At 43.5% G+C, this 18,028-nt stretch overlaps 1 protein-coding gene and 1 long non-coding RNA gene across 9 annotated transcripts in view; one reads left to right on the top strand and one right to left on the bottom strand.

The window, feature by feature from the left end:
* LOC115933979 (uncharacterized) overlaps positions 1-12,792 on the bottom strand; it is a 355,939-nt gene extending 343,147 nt beyond the window's left edge. For all 7 annotated transcript variants that reach the window (XR_010132864.1, XR_010132862.1, XR_010132860.1 and 4 more), the window contains exon 1: positions 12,359-12,792. This is a non-coding gene — a long non-coding RNA (uncharacterized lncRNA). The remainder of the gene's footprint in view (positions 1-12,358) is intronic.
* The window catches only part of ADAMTS9 (ADAM metallopeptidase with thrombospondin type 1 motif 9), a 172,612-nt gene continuing 163,958 nt past the window's right edge, over positions 9,375-18,028 (top strand). The window contains exons 1-3 of one of the 2 annotated variants that reach the window (XM_031009301.3): positions 9,375-10,148; positions 10,722-11,122; positions 16,335-16,497. In XM_031009301.3, the coding sequence (XP_030865161.3) occupies positions 10,034-10,148; positions 10,722-11,122; positions 16,335-16,497 (679 nt within the window). In that variant the 5' untranslated portion in view covers positions 9,375-10,033. The remainder of the gene's footprint in view (positions 10,149-10,721; positions 11,123-16,334; positions 16,498-18,028) is intronic. The other variant, XM_031009302.3, reaches the window with a different exon arrangement.

Here is an 18,028-nt window from a genome sequence, read left to right as displayed (position 1 = left end):
AAAGTATGAAGTATAGATTCAACTTTATGATTATTTGTGTGAGTGTGTGTTTTATCAGATGGCTACCAAGTCATTTCTGGCAGTGTATATTGGGTAGCCTAGACTTTCCCAATCAGTTTGAGAAGCCATCTCTATCAGAAACTAAATTCTCACAGTTACATCTCTTTCTGGATTTTCTACTTTCTCCCATTGGGTTTTCTGTCCATTTACAATCCAGTATCATCCTATTTATTTATTGTAGCTTTAAATTCTCTATTAATATCTGGCATTAATACTAGATTTTCCATATTGCTCTTCATTTTCAAAGTTTTTTGAGGTGTTTTTGTTTGTTTATCTTCCCAAATAAAATTTTGGATTAATTAGTCTCATTCAAACAAAATGAAATAACAGAAATAAATTATTGGCATTTTTATTTCTAGTCATTTTATAAACTATCTTAGAAAGAACAGGCATCTTTGTGATATCCAGTCATCCTAAGAATATGGTGTCTTTCAATTTACTCACATCTCCTCTGAGGTCTTCATTAGCGTTGTAAAACATAATTCATATAGGCCATGCAGGTTTCTTGTCATTTCTATTCCCAGTGATTTTGTTGCTGTTGTTTATGGAAATTTTATTATTTTATATTCTTTAGCTGGGTGTTATTTGTATATAGGAGAGAGCAATATCTGCATATAATTTTGGAACTCATTCTTGATACTCCCTTACTTTCATCCCCATCATAACATCCTTCATCTTGTCCTATTAATCCTACCTTTAAAATACACTTTTCATGTATCTAATTCTTGCCACCCCTACTAACAAATACCACCCTAAGTTCAAGCCACTTCGATTTCTCATCTGGATAGCAGAATAGCCTCCTCGACTCTGTTCTCCACACAGCAGCCAGAGTGATCTTTTAAAAATAACAAAAAGGGCATCTTGCCATGCCCCTGCCTAAAATATTTCCATGGCACTCCTTCTCCTCTAAATAAAATCAGATTCCTCACCTTAAAGGCCCTATATCAGCTGGTTCCTGGCTCTCTCTCAATTCCATTCTTTTGTCTGTTTCTTTATTTTGTAAATTTAAAAACTTTTTTTAATTTTTAATTTTTATGGATACATAACAGTTGTAAATATTTATGGGGTACATGTGATGTTTTGAGACAAGCATACACTGTAATGATTAAATCATGGTAATTGGAATAGTTATCACCTCAAACATTTATCATTTCTTTGTGTTAGGAACATTCCAATTCCACTCGTTCGGTTATTTTGAAGTATACCCCAACCCCATTCTAAATCATCTCCTCCTCATTCATAGAACCCTAGGTGCAAGGGCTTCTTGGGTTCTGAAAAACTCCACCTTCTTTCCTAGCTCAGACCTGGCCCTGCTGTTCTCTCCGCCGGGAATATTTTCCCTGCTATTCTTTTAGGGCCTGGCTGCTTCTTATTCTCCTTCTTATTCTCTAGGTTGCAATTTGTTTATCACTTCTCAAAGAGGTTTTCTCTGTTCATCTGATCTATACTATCTCTCTTTGCATCTCTTTTACAATACTTAGCACAATATTTAATTATATACTTGTTCATGTATTAGCTTATTTTCTGCTTCTCTTCCCCAGTAGCTGTGAACGCCTCTGCTATCTGCAAAGTGCATAGCAGGTGGTAGGTGTTTGAATAATGTATTTATTGAATGAAGAAACAAATGTCTTTCTTGTTTACTAGTCAAGGGCTGGGAAAGCTTATATATTTTTTCCTGTTATTCAGCTATTATTCTCCATTCATGTCTTAAATCCAGGGTTACTGTATATCTAATACTTGTATTTCTAAGTCACAAATTTCCCTCAAAAGCCTGACTCAACCATCATAAATCTCTTCCTTGTATTTGTTCTCATATATGCAAAATATATAAGGTTATTTTCAAGTAATGAAACACGTTGAATATTACAGAAAAAGCTAGGCCTATATATAACTTATGAGAAAAGTTTTCCCTAAGAGTGGTGATACTATCATATATATTTTTTGTATATCATCTGTATATTTACAAAGAAAAACATAGTTTTTCTCATTAAAAATATAGTATATTCTTGTTGTAAAAATAATCAAACAATATACAAATTGGCACCACTGAAATGTAGAAAGTGTAAAATATCTCCAAAATTCTTACTCCAGAGAGAACCACTGGTGACAGGTGAATGTACCTTTCTAGACATTTTTTCTCTGTATATCATATTTTAAGCACAGGCTGAGATTTTGTTGTTGCTATTTTATTTCATTTTTACTTCAGTAGGACCCAATTAGACTAACAACACTATGAGACTTGCTTGCTGAATAACACATTTTGGACACATTTATATGCTAAACATATGGTTCTTCCCTCCTCTCTTTTTTTTTTTTTTTTGTTTAACAAGTGCCTGATAGTTCATTTATTTACTGTGTCTAGATGGTTCCTTTCCCTTTTCACCTGGTCAGTGTGGAGGAGAGGGTCTCGAATTTTGTCAGGTTTCTTTCTTTTCTTTTTTTTTTTTTTTTTGAGACCTCTGCCACTCCTCGATGCAGGGACCAAAGTCACCAGTCAGAGAACAAGTCATTTCTCTACCTCAGCCACCATTTTGTTCTAAAAGGTAACATAGAACAAATGTTGAGTTTTCCAAAGTCCAGATTTATGATCAGAGTTAATGAGCTGAATAATCAGCTGTAAGAAACACTGATTAAAAACATTTACGTGAGTTAATTTGTGTTACTGACTTTAACTAGAATGTAGGCACCCTCACCACCATGGTGAAAACCATACTTCCAAACTCTTGCTTTAGTAACTGTACCGCTTACAAAGAGCCCAACAGTAGCTGAAGTTTATTACCGTTATGTTGCTGTGAATGCCACCAATATGTACTGTCAGACCTGTTTTCAGTGAAAAAAACAACTGCAAAACCAATTTTTTTTTCTAACATCTGATAGGGACTTGATGAAGCACTAATTGCTAGGTTTACATTTCAGGAAACAACTTATTTTATGTTATGGATGCTAATTAATCCAAAGGCAGTACATGGCAAATACACTATTTACAACTAGCATTGATTTGATGCCCCAAAACCTCATTACCAGGTCGAGTTGTCACATGCAACACATCTACGTTTTTGTACATTTCAAATGTATGCACATTAGTTTGGATAATGAAAGTATTATTTCCTGCTCCCAGCCCCTTGCCATTGTGTTCCGTAGTCACAGTAGTTGAGATTATTTTGAGAAGTTTTCTGAAAATCCTTGTAGTGGGCCCCCAAATTAGCTCATCGTGGGGAATTTAAATCCTACACCACTTTTGCAACTACAAGACAGGCCTCTTTGCCATATGCTATTTTTAGAGCAGGGCCCACAGCACAGCCTGAACAATACAAAGTCTTGGGCTGGGCTGAGGGCAATGGGAGTTTGTGAGAATGGTTGTGGCAATGAGACCAATAAAGAAGAATAGTGCTCCCAAGGGCCAGTCTAATTGTTAGGCGAATGAGTGGTTTGGGATGCTGGGAAGACATTCTCCTCAACTCCAGTTGTCCTGATATCCAGAATCCCACATCTGTGAAAGACTCCCTAAACCATACCCCCTTTTGGCCTCCTGGTCCCCATCTGTCCTGATACCTGAATTTCTACTACTGTCTGAATTTCCACTCTTTGAGACTACATCCCTAAGCATGACAATTTATCCTATATTAAGCTTGATAAAACATAAATACATATGAGAGTCAGTGTCACGTAGCAATTTAAGAGGGCAGGCTCTGAAATCCAACAGCCTAGCACTCAACTCCCACTCAGCTGCATATTGGCTGTGCAACCTCAGGCAGGTTACTTATCTTCTCTGTGCCTTCATTTCCTCCAGAAAGTAGGACTAATGACATTACCTGTTTCATGGGGTTGTCAGGGGGACTGAATATGGTATTATCCACTGTTCCTGAAAGTAAGCATTAAGATAAAAACCATTAGGACAGACTTATTAAGCATCATCTGGCAGAAGTGCTTACTTTTGAAAATTACTTTTTTGCATGTGTAAAAATTATTTGTCGTGTAAAAATCTTTTTTTGTTGTTGTTTTTTAATATTCAGAGGGAAAATTATGTTTTGGCTATTTGAAAAATTCTGCCAGAAAAAAGCCCAGTACTTGAGAAAATGCTAAATTAAATCTATATAAACTACTAATCCAAGCAGACTGTAAGGAGTAAATCTGTTTAAAACATTAAACATTTTATAGAGGGATGAAGGGCTAACAGTAAAGATGAGTATGAAAAAATACATACCCATTTGCACACAAATGGCTGTTTTTTTTTTTTTTCTTTTCTAGGGGAGAAAGGCCCATAAATTGGTTATGGAGTGGGGTTGTGGGGAGGTTAACTGAGAAAGGAAAGCTAGTCTGCTAGCAGCTCTATGGGTCAGGAGTCAGGAACCACTCTTCCTTGACTAGTGGGTGGGTTCACATAAGCCCGCTGATTTGAACATTCTTACTTCCTGTATGCCAGGCACTAAGCCAACACTTTCATTGATCAAGTCATTTTCATAACATCCCTATGAGGCAGGAAACCATTATTACCTTCTCTTTAGGACATGCAAAGGATACCAAAACTGCCCACAGCATAGGTGTAACTCTTACTTGCTGTGCTGAGCAATTAAGGGAGGCCCTGTGCCTTGTCACTCATGATCCTGAAGTACCCACTGGGGAAAGCCTAGCTCTGGAAATGTCTCATTCCAGAAAAAAGGAATCATGATGATTCTGATTAAAGCAGGACTTGCCTCCTAAGAGTAATAATAATACAGTAAGAAACAGAAATTACTTCAATCATTCCTGGGGTGTGTGTGTGTGTGTGTGTGTGTGTGTGTAAAAGAATGGCTTTTCTAAATTAAAAACAAAAAACCTGGCTCTGAAAACTAGAACCAAATTAGCGGCAACAGTAAGCTCATTTAAGGCATATTTGTGAAGTGCCTACTATGTAACCATGGAGAAAATAGATTTGTCCTTTGCCCTTGTGTACCTTAAAGACTAACAAAGGACACCAAAACACAACAACACATGTGAACCAAACTAGGAAAGGGAAAATTCTGGACTCAGGGAGCATAAAGCACTCTGGCATGATTCAAAATACTCCTAGAGTTATCAGATTCCCTGCTAGTTAAAGATGCTATATATTTAACAATTGTCTACATCAAATGTGCACTTTTAGAGAATAATTGTATTTGCACACATTGTGTTGCTAATTTGGCTGCAGTTTGGAAGTAGTGTGGATCAAAGCTAGAAGCCTAGCACTTCTGAATTCCATTTGTAGTTATGATGTTGAACCCCAGGTGTGAAGCTCTCATTTCAAGGATAGTAGAGGGAGGAGAAAAAGGATTTGAAGCCCTAAGAATACAGTCAAAGGAAAGATTAGTGGGATGCATATGGAGTTTTAAAGCCTAAGCAATAATGTGAGTATGGTCTTCTAGAATGACAAGTCAACAAGGAGCTCCTGCTGAGTGAACAGGCTGAAGATCAGATCACCTTCGTAGAACTGCTATAAGCTGGTCATGAGCTATACAGAGCCACCTCCAAAGTGGAACTATGACTTTCAGAGTAGGGTCAAGAAAAGCTAGTTAGAACTTTAGATTTAGCATTAGAAGAAAAAATGATGTTCTTACAGATGGTATTCATCAGGCCAAATATAAGTGCTGAATGATGAAGATCAATTAGGCGAAAGTCTTTACGTTACTAGGCTGCTCTGATTAATGGAGATCACAAGCTTTGGAGGTAACTGGACCCCAGTGTAAATCCCAACTGCACATTCTGACTCCATAATGCCAGGCAAAGTCACTTAATTTTGCTGGGTCTTATTTTCATTGTAAGTAAAATGAGGAGGGTAAAACCCAGATGGCAGGATAGCTATGAGGACTGAATAATTAGCACAAAGAATTCAGTGAAGGGAATCTACTGTTATTATCAATAATGATACAAACTACTTTCTCTACACTACCTGTTGCTTGAAGTCAGTAGTTAGAAGACTTTTAAAAAATACACTAAGGTCGTTCACTCACAGGGCAAACAAAGACAACACAGTTTCTAACCCCTGCAGTCTGCAAATAGGAAACTGGATCAGAGAGGACATAGTACACATGGTCTGGTACATAGTAAGTACTCAAGAAAAGATTCTCATTATTATTATTCAGACAAAAGATTGGAACCCAAATTATTTAGTTAGCACAATTGTCCTTTTCATTTCTTGTCATGTAAAACACATCTCCCTAAGATTCTTTAGGCCCAAGGTCACAGAGCTCAGCCAGCACCAGGTCCCAGCTTGGTGATTCACTCACCAGAATGCAGCGCTACCAAGTACCAGGGGCTTATCTGTTCCCCAAATCACCTGACGCTGCTGACCACTCAGGAAACTATTCACTTGAATTCTGGCTCCTGGGCCCTCCCTACCATTTGGGTGTGGGTTTCCCCTTTCTGTGGAAATTGATGGCTTTGCTTCAAGTCTCCTTCCTGCTGTTTCCAGTGGCATTAGGCAAACAGAGTCATTTGTGATGTCATCACTGTCATTTCCATTGGCCGGATTATCTCTCCCTAGTGACTAATATCAATCATCACTCCTCTGGGATCTAATTTTCATGACGAATCAGCCAATGAATACTTCCACTTAACCTACAATACCATTCAATTTCAGTAAAGTCCCAAGAAGAAAACGGGCTAAAAACTGTCCCTCCTTTAACTCCAGGTGACCTTGAAAAGGTTTGCTTCTTTCAGAGCAAATTTTTATGAGGGTCCAATTTATTTTATTTCATTTTATTATTTCTTTTCTCTTTTTTTGTAGAGACAAGGGGTTGCTATGTTGCCAAGGCTGGTCTTGAACACCTGAACTGACCTCATGCAATCCTCCCACCTCAACCTTCCAAAGTGCTAGGATTACAGGCGTGAGCCACCATGCCTAGTCTTAATAAATACTTATTGACTACCTACTATGTGCCAGATCTCTTCTAACTGCTGAGGGAAAAGCTGTGAAATATCAATGAAATCGCTGACATGATTTTCATTAAATACTTTGCATGAGAAGAATAAGAGCTAAAGAAAAGTTATACATAGAATAAAAGCTTGAGGCAATTCTCTGAATGAGTTTAGCCATTTTCCCACAAAGCAACCCTCCAAAAATCTAGCAATGCTTCTGATTAATCAGTTATTCATGACATATGATAATAGTTATGAACTTGGATTGAACCACTGAAATGGAGTTTGAATCGTGTCTCTCACTTACTGGATTGAGGGGGGTCAAATTGTTTCACTTATTCAGATCTCGGTATCCTTATTGGTAAAATGAGATTACTGACACTGACTTCCTGAAAGAGCTGTTTTGAGAATTAAATTAAATGCTATATGTTACCCCATGGTAAGTACTGAATAAGGGTACTTATTTAGACAAAGAGTAATTATTCAGACAAAAGATTTTTGCCTGACTTGCTTAGTTAGCTCAACTGTCTTTTTCATGTCTCACGATTTAAAAGACATTTTCCTAAGATTCTTTAAGACTTTTTTACAGATGTAAATGCAGAAGCCAGCTAATACACTGAAGAAAAGATGGGTAGACTCACTAAGGATGAGAAATTCGTAAACCTAGGTTCTTGGTCACCTCAGGAGGTCACCAAGAGATATTTTGTATCTTTCTGGCCTATCAGCTCTTGTGGATCAATTTTTTAAAACTGTAGACAAAGTTCATTCTTCAAGCAAAGTCCTAGAAAGAAAGCAAAGGAGAGAGAGTACACAAAGGAGGCTTCTGTCCCTACATATCGTAATTTCTATACCATTAGTTAACTTCTCTTTGTCAGGAAGGATTTGAACTGAAAGAGAAAAAAAGATTTAATGGGAAATACTGGAAAGTGCTATATTTTTGAGTAATTTTACAATGGAAGTACTGGAATATTTTCCACAGGAATCAGCCAATAGATTGATTTCTTGATATTTTTCTGTTCCTTACTAAATTTTCAGCAACTCCCAGACACTGTGATTGTGGGGAATGTTGTTATAACAAAAAGAAAGATTGTGTATTAGAAGAAACGTATTTTAGTGAATTAATTTGGAGGTTCAAGGTTTAAATGCCATTCTCTAAAAATCTCTAATTGTGCACAATACATGTGTTATTTTTCCATCCTTACATTTTATATACCCATTATGAAATTCCAGTAATAAGACGATGGTAACATTATCAATTTGGGTTAACAACTATTTAGCAAATTCGTCTTGCCAAGTCATTTTTACCCTTCACCAGAAGAAATGTATGTATTAGTATCTCAAGAATAGTTGACATTGCTAGCATATTGCGATTTGGTTCCTGGTGTTGGCAATCTTTGGTATTTCTAGTCCTGAGTGCTAACCTACCATGCAACAGAACCTCAACCCCCGTTCTAGGATACTTGGGCAAATATATATTTATTAGTCATATATTTATATATTTTTAACGATATTGTCATGTCTTTCCTCTTGAAATTATCTTGAAATTCTATCTTCCTGAGGGCTGGTTAAAGAAAAGGCGCCACTGAACCACCCATGATTGAACAATTCACACACACACACACACACACACACACACACACACACACACACGAAGGTGTAGCTTGAAGCGCCTGCTTTCAGTCTTTCCCAGACTTTCCAAGCATCTCTCAGGCTGAAAGCAAGCGGAAGTGATTGAGAAATCCCTCCAGGGACTGGTGCTTCCCACAGGGATCTACAACTTTACACTCCATCCCCTCTTCCCCTCCCATCTCTAAACCCCCGGGTAGTGAGGGGCGCCAGAGTCCCCGCCCCTTCTTGCTGCCAAAATTTGTTCTTAACCTTTTTTGGGGCAGGGGACCTACAGAATGCTATGGACCCTCCATGAATGGTGACAGAGGTTGGTGGAAAGCACAGCTTAAATATTTTGCGAAATTTTCAAGAGACCACTTATTAGAAACACACTCCGACCTGCAGGATTAAGAACCCCATTTCTAAAACTCTTGACTTGGGGCGATTAAATCGAGAGCGGAGCTCAGGTGCCAAATCTCCTCCCGAGTGAAAAAGTGTAGGAAGGGAAGGCGCTCCGGCGCTGGGCCACTTTCACTTGTAAGAAACCAAAAGAAGGGGACTGGTGGCAAGAGATGGGGACGGAAGAGAAAGGAAAGGAAAAGGAGAAATGTGAGAAACAGACAGGGACACGGTGGGGCGGGGAGAAGACAGACATCACAGGGGAAAATGGGGAGAAGGGACAGAGTCCGAGAGGCACAGCAGCAGAGAGACAAGGGGGAGGAGAAAAAAGAGACTCGGAAGGGAGGAGAGAGAGGAGAGGAGAGGAAAAAGACGAGAGGGGAAGTGGCTGCACGCGCGCCAGGAAAGGGAGAGAACTTTCCCTGCTTTCCCTCCCCGGGGCAGGGAATCTCAGAAAACCCCACTTCAGCGAGGTGGCGGAGACCAGGAACAGCTGCCCCGGCGCTGGTGACGCCTCTGGCCTCCGCCTCTTGCAGCCGGCAGGGCCTCCGGCTGCGAGTCCCGCACGGGCCGGCCGAGGAGGGGACATGGTCTGGAAGGAGGCGGTCCCCGTTCGTCTCGCTTTCTCCTCCCCTCTCCTCCTCTTAGAGGCGTGCACCGGGGGCATTTGAGAGGCTGTGGACCCGCGGCCCCCCCGCCTCCGCCCCCCCAGCCCCCCATTCAAGAAGCCGCTCAGCTATCCCGGCCAGCACAGGGCGCCCGGCGCGCCTCGGAGCGCAAGTTCCTCGCCTTCTCCTGCCCGCTCGCTGGGCATTATGCGGCCAAGCAGCCGAGCCCCAGTCCTCCTCCTCCTCCTGCTCCTCCGGCTCCTCCTGCGGCCCGAGCGGCTCAGCTCTCGGCAGGCGGCGGCGTTGCTCAGCCGAGCGCAGACGGGACCCTCGCAGCGAGACCTCAGCGACTCCTAAAGTCAAAAGTTGGCGGCGGGCGCCGGGCTCCGCGCGCTCTCCACGGCCGCTGCCTCGCGTCGCCGCCGCAGCCAAGGAGGGCAGGAGGGAGGGGGGTGGGGGCAGCGGAGGGAGGGGTGGGAAGCACCATGCAGTTTGTATCCTGGGCCACACTGCTAACGCTCCTGGTGCGGGACCTGGCCGAGATGGGGAGCCCAGACGCCGCGGCGGCCGTGCGCAAGGACAGGCTGCACCCGAGGCAAGGTAACCAGGCTCCGGCCCCTGGGACCCCGCCGGCCCCGACGCCGCCTCCCGGTCCTCGCTCCCGGGCAGGGGCACCCCGCAGCGGAGGCTTCTCTCCTTTTCCTAGAAAGAATTATCTCCCGCTTTGCAGCCTCTCCCTTCTTTGGGTCATCCCCAACCAATTGCTAGGGAGGGACACTATGGAAACAAATTTAGGCAACCCCCCCCACCTTGCTGTTGCCAGATATATCCCCATCCCCACTCCCACGCCCCAAACTAAAGTAACTTAGTAATTGGGGGCACCAGATAGCGTCATGTTTTATTTTATTCAGGTTATTTATCAATATCTGAAATCATATATATTTTGACTTGTTAATTGTCTGGCTCGGAATAGTGTATCCTCAGCACCTAGCACAGGTCCTGTTACTGGCACATAGTAGGTGTTCAGCAAATATTTGTCCACTGATTAAGGGTGAAGGGATTGACTCGAATGGGCTGGAAAATAAGGTCAGAACAAAGTCCCCACCTTCGTTTTAAATTAAAGCTTAAGGAAAAATGAATTATTGGTTCATATACCTCTGCTTCTCTCCGCAGTGAAATTATTAGAGACCCTGAGCGAATACGAAATCGTGTCTCCCATCCGAGTGAACGCTCTCGGAGAACCCTTTCCCACGAACGTCCACTTCAAAAGAACGCGACGGAGCATTAACTCTGCCACTGACCCCTGGCCTGCCTTCGCCTCCTCCTCTTCCTCCTCTACCTCCTCCCAGGCGCATTACCGCCTCTCTGCCTTCGGCCAGCAGTTTCTATTTAATCTCACCGCCAATGCCGGATTTATCGCTCCACTATTCACTGTCACCCTCCTCGGGACGCCCGGGGTGAACCAGACCAAGTTTTATTCCGAAGAGGAAGCGGAACTCAAGCACTGTTTCTACAAAGGCTATGTCAATACCAACTCCGAGCACACGGCCGTCATCAGCCTCTGCTCAGGAATGGTAAGTGGGCGCGCGCCACCTCCTCTCTCCTTCCGCCTCCTCGCTCGCTTCTAGAAGACTTAATTGCCCTCTAAACCTAGAAACCCTCACTGTGGCGAGGCTCCGCTCCTCTCCGGCGTTAAATATCAGCTAGAAACTCGTATGGTTTGGGTAGCTAGCTCTGTGCGTGCGCGTACACTGGCGTGGAGCGCACGCACCCGCCCCCAGGGGCTTCTGGATGTTTCAGAGCTTTCTGGAGTTTGGACTCGGTTCAGCGGCGCGTTGCCCAACGCTGCGAGGCGGCCTGGAAGTCAGTTTCCAAACTCGGAGAAAGTTACTGGAGTTGCGGTTCCCTGCAGCAAACTTGGCCACCCGGGAGCGGAGCAGCTGAGCAGCTGAGCGCAGGGCGGACCAGACTCCTTATTGGTGCGCCTTGCATCGGGGATGTGGGGCTGAGGATCCCCTGCCCAAGGCACTGGGAGTTCCTTCAGTGTGTGTTGTGGAGGGCGGTGCGTAATCTAGAGTCCCCGCTTTCTCTCAGGGCCTTTATTCACGCGCCAGGAACCCTGAGGCTGAACTGGATTGACAGGGAGCAGGTCCCGTCCCAGGAACGGAAGGGTGGGCCTAGGGCTCTGGGGGCGGGGGAGAAGGCGGAGCCTACCCCGGACGCTTTGAATTGGGGTGGAACCGAGAGTGGGGGTGCAGCGCAGTCCAACTCTGCACCCTACTGGCGGGGTGGCCGGGAGAAACGGGATAGTGGGAGACAGCCTGGAGAGGCTGTCCGGACGTGATTTCGGTTCCTCTGGGGTTTCTACTACTCACGGGTTCCAGGGAGTGGAGAGAGGGAGCCTGCGGCGCACGTTTCCCTAGGGACTGAGGCAGGGCGGGGAGGCCGCCTTCTTGCGCCGCCAAATACGCATTTAGCAGGGAATCCACGTTGGTTCCCCGACTCTCTGTCGACCCCCGCATGTGCCCTCCAGTGGATCTTACAAGGCATCTGCCCCCCACTTCACGACATTTGAGGAGTCGCTGCGGTACGGTTCTGGCCCGAGCAAGGGTGGTCCTTGACTTTCCCAAGCGACGTGCGTTTCTGCCACGCGCGTGTGACGCAGAAACTTTCCCGGGTCAGTCTCTCCCAGCCGCACGGCGCTGTAGGCGCAATGGGGTCGTAGGCACTGTGCCCGGTGATGCCTTTACTCTTCCCGAAGCACCCACAGCCCCTCCCTCCCTTTTCTAAGTGGGGCCTTGGATACTCACCCCCGGACACTGGGCTGCTCCATCAGTGCGCTGTCGTTCGTGGGTCTTAAAGTTCGCAAGCACATCCTTCCTTCTCTGCCTTTCAATGGAAGGATCGGGTGGAGAGCGTGGCAAGCCTGAAGCCTGGGAGGGGGTAGTTCTAGCCTGCTGGGATTCAAGGAAAGGGATAAACCCATTTAGCCCCCAGCAAAGCGCCCGGAGCCGTGGCTCCTGAAATGCGCTGTCGAGATTGTTTGGGGGTGGGCGGAGACGGCAGCTTGGCGAAGTGGGAGGGGGTGCTGCAGTGAGTCATCGCTGCCCCAGGACCTAGGGCAAGAGCTCTGGAATCCTTCGGGTCTTTGAAAGGTTAAGGCTCTGGTAGGCAGAAGTCAGCCGTCTGAGCCCAGAGCCTGGAGTGCCCCTAGATTCTAAGATAGTAACCCCCAATTCCAGGACCGTAGGGATAGGACTGCGTGTGTACGTCAAGTTTGTAAACAGTCTTTACTCCTCCTCTCTCCCCGCCTCCACACCCGCTGAAGCCTAGTGGCCCCAGCAGTTGTATAAATATTTTACTGCGCAGGACCTTCATTTTCATTGGCAGTTTTAGGTGGTAGTGCGCACGTGGTTTCTTTGGGAACTGAGGACTAGGGCTTCAGAAACGACTACCTGGACTGTGATAACCTCATTTATATTGCGTTTAATTCGCAGTCTGCCTCTTTTGGGGAAAAGGGCCCTCATACATCTTAAAGATATGCGTTCTGGTTCTTCGTATCTTCAGCCATTAATCTAGCTCCAAAACCCCTGCCCCTTTGTCTTCCTTCTGGAAGTTATCTCTTCCCAAGACTTCCCCTTACCACTTCTGCAGCAGTGGCATCAAGATGTTGCTAGTTCTCCGCCTAGGAGTCTTCCAGGAAATCTTGAAGAGTCTACCAGAGTCTACCAGATTTTGGAGTGGGCTGTGCCATCTGCCACCCCTAGTCAGTTGTCAGTTTTTCTGAATTTCATCTGAGATGGGTCGCCCACCTCTCCTGAACATCTCTACCCTAAATCTATCCCGCTTCACTTTTCTCCCCCTCTCTCCTTAGGACCGATGTCTAAGAAATATTACACTGGGCTTCTTCTCCAGTCTTTCTCCTCGATCGCTAACTCCATTTGGCATTTAAGACTATTTACAGTGCACTCACTCACATCCACATGTCCAGTCTCAGCTCCCAATCTTTCCTCCACAAATCCTGCATTTCAGGCCATGGGTTTTACACTGCTTTCTCTGCACCCCACCCTCAATCCTAGTCTTCATTGCCTTTGTGCCTTTGAATTTACTTGGTCTTCTCACTCATCTTCACATGCTCAAATCCTACCCTTCTTTGGAGGTGTATATAATTTATATCTCTTCTTTCCCAGAAGACCTTTTCATAGTTCCCCATGTTGATGTCATCTCTCCCCCTCCCCCTTCATAGACACTTCTGAGAGTCTCTCTTATGATGCTTTGTATGTTCTCCCTTGTGTCAAGGTTCTTGGTAGACATGTTCTATCCTTTTCTCCTTGGCAATAGGGTCAGCATCAACTCATTTTTCTCCTATATTGGAGCTTTGTATGTTGTATATACTTAGTATATATGTTTGAATAAATAGTCACCTTAACCAAGAAAAGATAACTCTTAGGCCCACCTTTGTGAATCAACAGCACAATTAATGTTGGCATCACATTGATATGATTTATTGAGTTCTTGCTATTAATGTCTGCCTGGCACTACTATAAGTAGTTTACATATGTATTATCTCATCCAAATCCTCCAAGAACCCAATCCTCAGAACAACACATTTTACTGACAAAAAAAATCTGAGACTTTGAGAGCTGGAGACTTGCTCAAGATCTCACAGCTGGTAAGTGGCAGCGTTGGGATTTCAACCGGGTCTTTCTGATCCATGCGCTTAACCATAGACCAGAGACTGATCCTGTTCTCCTGAAGAGAACCTCAGGGTTCTTTTATAAAAAGGCACGGGACTAAAGTCAGGTTACACTCAGCGCTGTCCAGGTGCTTCTGTACCATTGAAGGGGAATTTGGGCCCAATCACTTCCTCCTTCTGTGTCTTGGTTTCCCCATTTACCAATCAAAGGTGGCAAATTGTCACCAGCTGAGCTCCCTGGCTCTTTCCCAGGACTCATGTCTCTGATAGGCTTCACATGTTGTGATATGCTCTCTGATTTGTGCTCAGAGAACACGAGAGTTGTGTATTGAACACAGGCAGAGAATAAATTTATTAAATCACTGCTTCTCTGGCAACTAGCTACTCTGTCTCTTAGTCTGACCACATCTGAGCTGCCCTTTTCTTAAACCAGGGGCTCATGAATCATGTGGAGAGCTTTTAAAAGAAAAAACAAAAACATTCTAGATCCATCCCTAGAAATTCTGAATCTGTGAGTAGAGGGTAATGCCCTAAATCTAATTTGAAAACAAAAACAAAAAACCTTCCCAGGCAATTTTGAAGCTAGCTGTTTTGGGGAACCAACGTCTTAGCCTAGTGCTGCTCATACTTTATCATGCGTAAGAATACCCTGGGAGCTCATTAGCATTTCAATTCTTGGGCCCTACCCCTAGAGATTTTGATTCAATAGATCAGATTTGGGGTGGAGCACAATTATTTGAATTTCTAATAAGCTCCTGGATGATGCTGATGCGGATGTAGCTGCTGATGTTCAGGGAGTCATTTCTCCTGTGTCAATGGAAGGATGCAAGGCATCAGATTTTTTTTCCAGCATGGGAAATGAGAAAGCGGAGGAGAAGAGTGGAGCTTGATTTCTCCTCTTAAACACCACTCAGCAACTTGGCATGGGGAATTTTTCAGTATTCTTGTAATTTTTAGTTTGGGTGGTTCAATCTTGAGGTATCATTTATCATTTGTAAAAACTTGGGTATGTGGGGTGAAAAGGAGCAAAAATGACTTGCAAGGTGCTTAGAATGATTAGTAAAAGCAAATTTTATCCTAATGGTTAGAGGCTAACACTGGCAACACCAAAAACCGTTCACGAGTTCTAAGCCTTTGCAAGGTGTCAGGCATTTTGCTAAGCACTTAATTATCATTATCTTATTTAATCTGCACAGTAACTCTTTACATTAAGTATCTTTATCCCCAGCTGACGAACAAGGAAGCTTAAACTCAGAGTGGTTAAGGAACTTGCCCAAGGTGAATGGGTAGGTGCTGGTGCTGAAATTGGAACCTAGGGCAATCTGGCTTCAAAGTCTTGCAGGACGTCACTCCCCTATTTTGCAAAGGAAAGGGTTGGTGAGAGGATCATGTGCCAGCGTTACAGGTGGTACCACCTTGAATGCATTGTGGCCAACATATGCTTCTTGAATTTGAATCAATGGGAAGACTTCAGTAGGCCAGCTTTTCCTGCTGGAGTGCATACTTGTCCCTAAGTTTCCAGGCTCTCTAAGTTTCCAAGACTCTTTTGACAGCCTGCAGGAATGATTGGAACTTGAGCTCTAAGGAAGTATTTCTTAGAGACAGATTTGGATAGCAGGTACAATCAACTGAAGTCAAATCAAGAATAAGTTACTGATATGACACTTTGGGAGGCTGAGCCAGGAGTTCAAGACCAGCCTGGGCAACATATTGAGACCCCCATCTCTACAAAAAGTAAAAAATTTAGCTGGGCATGATGGCATGCACCTATAATCCCAGCTACTCAGGAGGCTGAGGTGGGGGGTTTGCTTGAGCCCAGGAGTTCAAGGCTGGGTGAGAGAGCAAGACCCTATCTCTAAAATAATAAGAATAGTAAATAATAAATAATTTTTAGAAAATGTACTGATATGACAGAGAGTGGAAATAAACCACTTCTCCGCATATGTTGCAGCATTTTCAGTTGAAACAACCCTCCTGAAAAAGAGATTGGGTAAAATGACACCATCTCTACTTGAAAATGTTCTTTTGGTTTTTTTCCTCCCAATGACTGAGTTATATTAAATCAACCTCCCATCTTTCTTCATTTGCAGCTGGGCACATTCCGGTCTCATGATGGGGATTATTTTATTGAACCACTACAGTCTATGGATGAACAAGAAGATGAAGAGGAACAAAACAAACCCCACATCATTTATAGGCGCAGCGCCCCCCAGAGAGAGCCCTCAACAGGAAGGCATGCATGTGACACCTCAGGTATTTGCTTCTTGCTTAAGTGGAGAGCCCAGCTCTTTGAGATGGATAAATTGCTATACTACAGAGATGCAGCTCTCTTTCAGTCTACAAAGTGCAACCATATGCATTATTGTTTATTCAGTCCTCAAATGAGGTAGGGATACATACCCCACTGTACAGATGTGGAGACTAAGGAGAGGTTTAGTACCTTGTCTAAGGTGCACAGCTAAGAAGTCATAAAGTCAGGATTTGAACTCAAAGCAGTGACTCCATGCCCTCTATGGGCAGAGCCACCTTTTCTGTTGAAGTTGCTAATTTTTAGGCTTAACCTTGAGTAATATTCAGGTCATGATAGTAGCACCCTCAGTCACCAAATGCATGTATTTTTTTTTTGGCATCTTCTGTTCATTTGGGTGTTTTTTGTTTGTTTGTTTCACCATGTAGGGTTACAGAAATGTCTTATAAATGGAAGTCACGAAAACATATATGTGTTTGTTGAATGTTTCCTATAAACTTCAGGTTTGCTCATGTTCCGTGACTTAAGGAACTGTAGCAAGGTACCTGTACGTTATGCTGTGAGGTACCAATCAACCAGTCAAATCCTATTTGCCCACTGCTAGTCTCCTTCCATCCTGGCCAGATTCTTTGAGGTTTTGCGCTGACATGTTTGGCCATTGTCAAGGATATGTCATTCTGGGCACCCTGGAAAGCTTCTGTCTGTGTTTCTTCATCTGCAGTCTTGTAGCAACACTTCACTGCCTCAGAAGCCTGGTTACTTTCTGCCTGATGATAGGTTATGCTATGAAATAATTCCTCAATTTGGTCTTGCGTCTTAGGATGTTCGTGAAAATACTTAAAAAAAAATTCTTGGACTTCCTGTCTCTAAAACTTTATCTTTCTTTCTATTCTTTATTTTTAAAATTGCTTCTCCAAATTAAATAGCATCTCAGGGTCTTTCTGGTATCTCCAAACAAGGCCTAAATTCAAGACCACCAGGGAGTTTCCTCAAATGCTCCCCAGAGGATCACTTAATTCATCTTATACCTGTACCAGGTTATTCACTGGGATAGCATGTGGTGTCCTATTCTCTCCTGGAATTATTATTTCTAAAGTGAATCCTTTAATAAAAGATAACATTGACCATTTATAACCTACAAGTAGCCAAATTTAAGGGTGTAACATTGTAGGTCTTTTGGCTTTATCCCATCTAGTTCTGTGTTCTTACCACCAAAACAAGATGGAATATAACTAAAGCATTCTGTCAGACTCTAAAGAGCCAAGGGATATGAGGAGTAGAGGGGCAAGTATACTTAGATACATCAAAAACAATAGTTTCAGCAGCAGGTATACAGTCAAGACTGCCAGCCACCAGCAAGTTTAGTGGACAGGACATTTATCACAGTTTTGACCGTGCTAGTAAGACCATTGACCTAAACTTCTTGACTTCCCAAATCTGTATTAGCAAGTACACATTTTAGACATGTGTATAAATGTAAACATAACATGAAATGTATACATAACATACAGAAATGAAATTTGCAATTCCCCTCCT

Source organism: Gorilla gorilla, chromosome 2 (genome assembly GCF_029281585.2).
Source record: "Gorilla gorilla gorilla isolate KB3781 chromosome 2, NHGRI_mGorGor1-v2.1_pri, whole genome shotgun sequence".
Classification (NCBI taxonomy): domain Eukaryota; kingdom Metazoa; phylum Chordata; class Mammalia; order Primates; family Hominidae; genus Gorilla; species Gorilla gorilla.
The sequence above is the reverse complement of the archived record's forward strand: the minus strand, read 5'-3'. Positions and strand labels throughout refer to the sequence as shown.